The sequence below is a fragment of the Pteropus vampyrus genome, unplaced genomic scaffold (genome assembly GCF_000151845.1).
Source record: "Pteropus vampyrus isolate Shadow unplaced genomic scaffold, Pvam_2.0 Scaffold492, whole genome shotgun sequence".
In the NCBI taxonomy this organism is placed as follows: domain Eukaryota; kingdom Metazoa; phylum Chordata; class Mammalia; order Chiroptera; family Pteropodidae; genus Pteropus; species Pteropus vampyrus.
The window spans coordinates 86976-95615 of NW_011889273.1; the positions used below are offsets into that span (position 1 = coordinate 86976).

An 8640-nucleotide genomic window follows, 5' to 3' on the forward strand; every position below is an offset into this window, starting at 1 on the left:
TCAGGTATGGACGGCGGGGGCTGGGCCTTCCTAAAGCTTTACGAAATCCCGTAGCTGTGTTCCTTATCTACTCCCACGTTCTCCTACCCATCAGACTGTACTGCCTACTCCGTATTTAGAGTAGCAAAGATGCGCAACGTTATGAACGCAATTCGCGTCCACGTCCGCCCGGGGCTAACGACCCAGCTCCCTCGGGCTTGCGGGGCACAATCTTGAGGCTGCCCTGCTGCGCTCCTCCCTGCGTCCACTTCCCCGTCTAGAACCTGCTGGCCTCGGGCGACCGCACGGAGGTTCCCGGGGGCGGCAAAGGTCTCCGCGAGATTCCGGCCGCAGTGCCCTTGGGGGGACGCGCGACCAGGTGTGCCACTGACCGGCCCTGAGGCCGCGGGAGTGCCTAGCAACCGCCAGCCAATCGCGGCCGGGCGCGGCCGTTTTACGGCGCAGGCCCCGCCCCACGCGCCGAGGGGCGGGGAGAGGGTGTGCGGCGCGTGCGAGCCAATCGTCTCCGTGGCCTCCGCGCTGAGCCCGCCCACTGGCCGCGAGCCGCGCGGCGCCGCAGCCGTAAGGCGGGGCCGAGCTGTCGTAAGGCAGCCGGCGAGCAGGTGCTGTCTTCGCTCTGTCCGCTCCGCCGGTGTCATTGGGCTCCGAGGACCGGCGGCGAGGGCACTGCGGGCGGCTTGGGGTCCCGCACGGCCATGGCGGGCGCGCTGGTGCGGAAGGCGGCGGACTATGTCCGGAGCAAGGACTTCCGAGACTACCTCATGAGGTGACGAGTGCCCCGAGCAGCAGCCACCGGGGTTCCCGGAGGCCGGAGTCGGCGCCTTCGGGGAGAGGGGCCGGGAGCTCCGGGGCAGTGGCGCGGGGTGGGCTCGGGGCAGCGGGAGCTCGAGGCAGCGGGACCGAGGGCCGGGGTCGGGGCCGCGGCGCGGGATGGGCTCGGGGCAGCGGGACCGAGGGCCGGGGTCGGGGCTGCGGCGCGGGATGGGCTCGGAGCAGCGGGACCGAGAGCTCGGGGCACCAGGACTGAGAACTCGGGGCCGCGGCGCGGGATGGGCTCGGGGCAGCGGGTCGAGGGAGCCGGGCAGCGGCGGGAGCTGCCTACCGGGAGCTCAGTAGGCAGGACGCCAGCCGCTGGCGTGTACTCCGCCTCGGTGCACCCGCCGGGCAGGTGTGCGCCCAGGTGTGCGGACTCTGTGCCCGGGTGTGGGGTTGAGAAACGCCCGACGCCCGTGGTAGGGGCGGGAGCTGCGAGAGCGGCGCGTCCCTTGGGCTTAACGCTGCGCGCTGCTGCAGGTGAGCGCCAGGTGCGCCCGAGGCCCTCTGTGACCACGGCAATGAACCGGACTGGATTGACTTCACCTTTCGGGGTTCTCGTTTTAAGAACTTTAAGAGTGGGAGGGAATCAAATCTAAAATATTTTCATATGCAAATATTCTTCCAAGCACGGTAAAATACTGTGTCTTCAAGGGCATTCTTGTTCTTATTCAATTTTCCGTTCACTCTTCCTTTCTAGTTTCAGAGTGAGGGCATTCACGGCCGGAAGGCCTGACGACGATTTCTGCATTTTATTTTCACCTCTCATCTTGAGATAATTCTTTTTATTTCAATATTTTAATACAACTTTGAAACAGCTTTAAGTAGTTTATTTAGGAGTATGGTTTTTAGTTGGTTTTACCTAGTGCGATCTTAAAACCCAGGAAGCATGTCTTTTTCAGTAGTTAATAGTGTGGTAAAGGGGTAAAGCATTGACAGCCAAGGAGAAATAAATCCTAGTATGACCATCCAGAGGTACAGGGTGAAGGCAACTTAAACTTTTACCAGTATAAAAAAGATTAATTATATTAATCCCGAATTTTATGCAAATACCATTCACTTCTAATTTCACAGAGCAGCAATCTGCCATGTGGTAGAGTAAATTTGGAAAGAAAAGTTTTCTTCCTGACTTTACAAAAAGAAGATTCAAGTACTTATACAAGACTTGTGATTGAGACACATTTAGTACCGTGGAGCCACACAGTGTATTAGCTTGACGAGTTGCACCAAGTGGTAATGTGAGACTATGTTCTCAGTTCCTGCAGGTAAATTTCCCTGTGGCTTCGAGTCTCACCTCCATCGTGTATCAGCGTGTCCTCCCTGTGTAACGAGTCCCTCTAACAGTTAGGTACAGCCAAGGGTAAAATCGTCCAGTAAAATTAAAATTTTTATGCCTTATTCCCGTAAGAATCACGCTGATGATTAGCTAACATCGTATTACATAGGAAGAGTCTGGTAAATATATATTCAAGAAAGAAAGTTAGCCCTGCTTCTCTGAATTTAATTTTTTTTCCGCTAGATCGGTTTCTGAGAGACAGGCTTTCACTAGAAAGCTTTGATCCGTGGTCTAACCCGTTTTCCAAGTTTCTAGTTTCAGAGTGAGGGCATTCACGGCCGGAAGGCCTGACGACGATTTCTGCATTTTATTTTCACCTCTCATCTTGAGATAATTCTTTTTATTTCAAAATTTTAATACAACTTTGAAACAGCTTTAAGTAGTTTATTTTAGAAGTATGGTTTTTAGTTGGTTTTATCTAGTGCGATTTTAAAACCTAGGAAGCATGTCTTTTTCAGTAGTTAATAGTGTGGTAAAGAGGTAAAGGTTAACTTCACTTCACGTAGCTTTAATATTTGTGTACTTTCTTCCTCCAGTATTACTTTAATTGAATTAAGCTTTGACCGACTTAATTGTTTTAAGAGACCTTGTTTTCCCTGCCTCCCTTGGCAACGGAATTTCACACTGTGGCTGCCAATCATAGATTGAGAGTGGTTTGAATTCTGGTATCAAAATTCTCACCAGAAGCTTTTGTTTTTAGCTTTATTCCCCTAGAAAGAGAAACCTTTCTTTCTAGAACTTATCAGAGGAGACGTTTCCCTTTGCCTGTCCATGCTCGCTCCCAGCCCCTGCTTGCTTTTGCAGAGGAGAATAAAGCATGAAGAAGGAAATGTCAAGTGAGGCTCTGTGTCCCCTCCCCCCGTGGGCGCCTTGCTCTGTGTCCCCTCCCCCCGTGGGTGCCTTGCTCTGTGCCATGCCTTCCCTGCCAGCCCGGCTCTCCAGGGCTGGAGGGCTTCGCCGCACTGAAGCCCTTCTGGAATTCAGAAAAGTCATTTTAATAGCAACGTGGTTGAGTTTTTCAGCAAAAATTTAAAATCCAGTTTCACACAGATTATAAACTGTTAACCATATTTATGAATAAGATTGAAATGTCTTTCTTATTAAAGTGGATTTCCAAGTGTTTTTAAAACGTCAATAATTTTTTTTAACCAAGAAACAGGAGTTAAGAGAACAGGCTCTAACCGAAGGCAGTGTGTGAACTTTGGATCTGTTCTGGGAAAAAAAAGCTGTCGAAAGCATTACCAGGACAACTGGGGACATTTGAACAGGGCATCTGTGTTAAGTCACGCCAAGTAATTATTGACAGTTTTTGTTAGGTGCGATGATGGTACTGTTAAACCTAGGGATGAGTTTGAGTGACAGGTTGCATCCCAGCCCTGTTGCTGTTGAGCTGTGTGGTCTCGGTCACGTTTGACTGAGCCTTTGTGCTTCGGCAGTTAGCGACACAGCACTGTGCTTGACAAAAGGACGCGTTCGGTCCATTTTTTAGTAGTCTGTGCAGGGTACTTTAGAGAGTACCCTGGTTCCTGGTACTCTCGCTGGGGCCTTCCACCTCTGCTCGCTCGTTTCTTCCTACCTCATTGAGGATCTTGAATCCAGAACTTCCTGGATCTCTCACATAAATAGTTTTAAAGAAACTATCTCCTCCCATATCTTACTGATGGAGTAGAAGTAGAGAGCTATTTTTTTCTCTCCTTTCCTTTCCTTCTCTCTCCTGAATCGTGGTTAAGAAGAAGTAAGAATGAGCAAATTCGTTTTGAGGCAAGACATAATATTTTAATGATCGAGTCAATCAAGTTTGTCCGGATTGATTCTAGAGATTTTCTGCCCCTCTGAGGGCTGTGACCGGACATACGTTTGCACTTATGCTTTCGGACATACGGTCGAAGAACGTTTTCGCAGAACCCGGATCATGGAGTATGTTAAAGCCAGTCACCCAGCGGGCTCGAGACCTTGCGTTAGGGCGTTCGCAGTGAACGTTCCCCAGCTGACAGGGAGTGCTGCTCCAAGTTAAACGTCCACGTTTCCAGGAGCGCTTTCGGGACTTACACTTATGAACCAGGTGGGAGGTCGCAGTGGAGGACCAGGGGACCTTTCCCTGATTGTTAGAGTTGGAACTGATCCTCGACCCTCGAAGCCAGATCCTGATTTCAGCGCCTCACCTGCCTCGTACGAACACTGGTGTCTGGGCCACCAGAAAACCTGAGGCCTTCTGCACACCCAGCTCGTGAGGCCAAAACAAATGTGGCTTTAGACTTTACAGGAAATAGTAGTGCACAGCGTGGCTTTGAAGGGAAGTGAGGTTTCAGGTCCTCCTCGTGCGCCTTCCCCGCTCGAGCTGTCTTCTCCGCCGTGCTGCTCCCGCGCCCGGCCCTAGGCCTGCAGCCGCAGTATAACTGGCTGTCACGATGTAACGAAGCTGCAGGTGTTGGAGCAGAACTGGCTGTCAGAAGGCCCTTTCCCGTCATCCAGTTTGGTTTGACCAGCTAAGTACAGTCGAATGTCACCCGTTCTGACTGTTAAAGTTCTCCCTCATTTCAGTTTGAACTAGAAAATCAGACAAAACTTGGTGCAAATAAGTGAAATGCAGGTGCACGTCGTCAGCCTGCAAGAGGCCTGCATCTGGAATGTGTCAAAGCCTTGCCCCACTTTAAGCGGTGCTATAAATAGACTGTGCTAGGCCGCCAGTGGGATCCAGTTAGCACTGCACAAGCAAGTTCTAATTTGCCCAGATTACTCACAGTGCTGTCAGAGAAAGCTAACAATTACTGGCAGTAATTTTAGGGAAATAAGAGACCGAGACCGGCAGTGCCCAGGCAACATCGTGAAAAGGAAAATGACCTTAGAAGAGACCTTGAACCCACCAGTCATGGTTGCAAGTTAAGGAGAAAAACAAGCTCGAGTTTATTTTATGGTGCTTCCTCCTTCACCTCCATGGTCATTCTCAGCCGGGAAGGTCCGTTTCTCCTCCGTGAGAATTCGGGTCACGAGTGAATTCAGGAAAACCTTTCCCATAGGTTTAGGGTTTTGGAATCCTCGTTTAACCTTCAGTGGGATAAAGGCAGCGTACCAAATGGAAAATAAGGATGTTTTTACAGTTTCGCATTACTGTCCTCTAATTGCAGTTTGCGCGTTGCTTATAAATTTATCCTTCTTTGGAACAGACACTTAACGTACTAAGAAGCTTGTTTTTTTTTTTTTTCTTTTCCTAGTTTGGCTCTGCACAAGTGTGATTTTTAGATTTTTTGACCGGGTAGTTGATTCACGTTTTAGACAGCTCTGACAGAGTTAAGGGCTGTTGAACTGTGGGGTTTTGTATTTACCAGGGATGTTTAGAAAATGACTTTATTCTCAAGTCGTTCTACAGTCATTAAATCACTATTGATGTAAAATGTTCGACGTTTTTGCGATCGTTTTCAGGTAGGATTTTTCAGTTGAGCGGCACATGAATGCAGAGAGGCCCCTTTCCACATCCCTTTATGTTCGTACTGAGATCACCTATTGTAAAATAGGGTAGAATTTAAACTTTTGTACGTACAATTCAAGAAGAATTCAGAGTCTTGAATTGAAAACTAAATTATCTCCAAGTTGACATTTTAGATTTTCAGTACTACATCCTTTTATATATTTTTGTAAGGAAAAAAAACGTGCTGTTGCTAACTTAGAGTTCGGTAAAAGGCCTGTGTCCCGTCCCGAACCGAGGTGTTCTGAGCAGAAGGACACGGTAGGTGTCCTCCGGCCGTGCCCTCTGGCTGGTGGGGCTGTTGACCCGCTGTGTAAACGCAGTCTTGGGAACGGAATCTGTGAGACAGGCCCTTTCTAGGCTTTTGACAGTTCATGCCGGAGCCTGTCCGAAGCATATATGTCGTTAGCACCGTCAGCAGATAGTTTCGTGCTGTCCATCAGAACCTCCACAACCTCTGAAAACATCCGGAAGGGTCGCTGGGATGTGAGCGTGTGCGTGAGAGATGTCACCGTTTTATTTCAGTAACTCAGTAGCTAAACGTTCAGAGTTCGCCTTAACAGAACAATCGAGCTACATCCTGGCAAGAATAATTAGCATTTTAGAAATAAAAGTAATTCGCTATAAAACTTTCGATGTCTTTTTGAATGGTATGAAGTTCAATGTTCAGGAAAACAGTTCACTTCACGTTGAAAGTCTTTCTGTTCATTCGTGCAGCAGACATTGTATCGAATGCCCCGTGGGGGCGCCGCTTGAGGCTCCAGAGTCCGTAGAAGACAGAAATAGAATTACGTGCCCGTGGGCAAGGGAAAGGGGAAGCTCATCGTCCTGGAATTCCACAGCACTGTGCTTCTCTCCAGCTTGTCACTCGTAAAGAAATGGTTCCCGTAAGCCTGTGCTGTCTAGTTTGAGCGCCACAAGCCACGATGGCAGTGGAGCGCTTGAAACGGGGCCAGTCTAGACTGAGATGTGCCGCGTCAACGCACACCAGGCCTCGGAGACTCGGTACCAAATAGAATATAAGATGCCTCGTTAATAAGTTTTCATCGATTATGCGTTCAATTGAAAATACTTTTGATAGGTCGGAGTAAATAAACTTAATAAAATTGGCCTCTGTTTTTCTTTTTTCCTTTCAGAAATTTTAAAATCACATATGTAGCGCCTGTTTGTGACTTGCGTTGTGTCTCCGCCTGAGGACTGTGCTCTAAGGGTTAAGGTTATTCTTCCTGAAATTCAGGTTTAATTTCCTTAGGGCTAAGTTGTCGTTACAAATAGCACTGGCCATTTTTAAGAGAAAAGAGGAGGTGTGAGCCGCTCACGCCGACGTCCCGTGCCGAGCCAGAACTCGGAGGTGGTGGCGGGACCGTCGCCTCTGAAAACCTCTGACCTCTTCTCTCTCTTTTCCTTGCATGTTCGCCCGTGCGCACCTCGGCGGATTCTCACACATAGTACGGTAAGAAGCGTGTTTCTCCTCCCTTTCGGGCTTTCGCAGACTTTCCGCGTAACTAAGAAGGGAGCAGCCCTGGCTCCCTTCCCCTGGGGTGGCATGACCAGCCAGCGTGACCAGTGACGAGGGGCCAGTGCGCCCCAGTGTCCCCTTGGTTCTCCCGGTGCACTGCAGAGTGAGCGTCTCTGCAGGACCAGCGCGTCCACGCGCGTGCTGTGACGTCCTCACTGGTAGTGCCGGCCCTGGCCTGACGACTGACGACACAGACACAGAGGTCCCGACCGGGGGGTGGACCACAGTGCTGCTCACTCACGGCTCTGTTCTATTATTCACAGTGAAGAGTCGTAACGGAGCAAAAGTATTTGCCCATTTAATCCGAAGTGTTCATTTTCTCCTTTCAGATAGTAACCATGAAATTTCTTATTTTTCTAGAAACTGACTGAGGAATATCAGACAGCGTAGAGCAAACATGCACTTCGTGAGAGGAGAGAGAATAGGCACTTGTGCTAGATAGAGAGGATGTGGTGAGGTCTCTGAGGTTAGACATCTTAGTAAATCAGCGTTTAAATCATTTTACCCGGGCGCGCTCTCTAGAAGTGTATTTTAAGGACAGCGCACGCCCAGTCCTCACCCTGCAGAGGCCTGCTTCATCCGACGCCAATGCTCAGCACGCCGAAACTTTTCAACCGTCATGTGACAAGTCCCCCAGCGCTCCTTAAGTGTTCACGCGACGCACGGTCTATGCCTGGCCCCCCTGTGAGAGGAGAGCATTTGTCCCCCCTCTAGAGTCCCGCTTCAGGCTCTGTGACAGATGGGAATCTGTGCACGCGAAGTAGGCCCAGGACCCCCGTGCGGGGCTGAGCCGTGGGAAGAGAGGACCTGGAGGAGAGTGACAGGAGGCCCAGGTGGACAAAGGCCTTGTCAGAAAAGGAGGAAAGGGCGGTCACTCTAGAGTAGCCAGAGCTGAAGGCGAAGCGACCCCAGAAGACACGGGGGCGGGGGGATGGGGGGCGCAGGCAGAAGGGAGGGTCCCGCTCCTGGGCGTGGGAAGTGTCACAGTCCCGGGAGGGCGCATTGTGCTCCGAACACGCCCAGCCGGACGACAGGAGGGCTAGTTGGCCACCCCACAACCCCACAGATTGTCCTGCCAGCTGGGTGTGACGCGCAGGGTCCCTGCTGGGGGGTCAGCCCGGGGTGCTGACGGTCTGGCTGTGTCGGGCCTGGCCTCGCGCGTGGGAGCACGTCAGGTAAACGCGTCACGGGCTCCTTGTACCACGCCAAACGTGCTTCTCGTTTATTTTCTTGTATCTCCCCTGGTTTTCTACTTACGGAATTTGGGGTTTTGATTACTGGTCAGTATTAAAAATGCACCACTGGAACGTGCACTCCGCAGCCCCCACCGGCCCCAGCTGCTGCAAATCTGACGCCCCGATGCGGGAAAGGGCGTCCAGCCCGCGGGGTACGGTCTTGATCTCTTCAGGCATTCGCAAGTCCTGCGTTGACAGACACGGTTCGGTTTGCTGGAGAAGCCACGGCCTTGTTTCAGCCTCGCAGGTTGCGTGAAGCCGGGCGCCACTGCAC

At 50.9% G+C, this 8640-nt stretch overlaps 1 protein-coding gene across 2 annotated transcripts in view; it reads left to right on the forward strand.

Moving 5' to 3' along the window:
* Positions 1-553: 553 nt before the first annotated feature.
* MPC1 (mitochondrial pyruvate carrier 1) overlaps positions 554-8640 on the forward strand; it is a 10742-nt gene continuing 2655 nt past the window's right edge. The window contains exons 1-2 of one of the 2 annotated variants that reach the window (XM_023524752.1): positions 554-766; positions 1443-1446. In XM_023524752.1, coding sequence (XP_023380520.1) covers positions 696-766; positions 1443-1446 — 75 coding nt within the window. In that variant the 5' untranslated portion in view covers positions 554-695. Of the gene's footprint in view, positions 767-1442; positions 1447-7061; positions 7066-8640 lie in introns of both variants that reach the window. The other variant, XM_011382848.2, reaches the window with a different exon arrangement.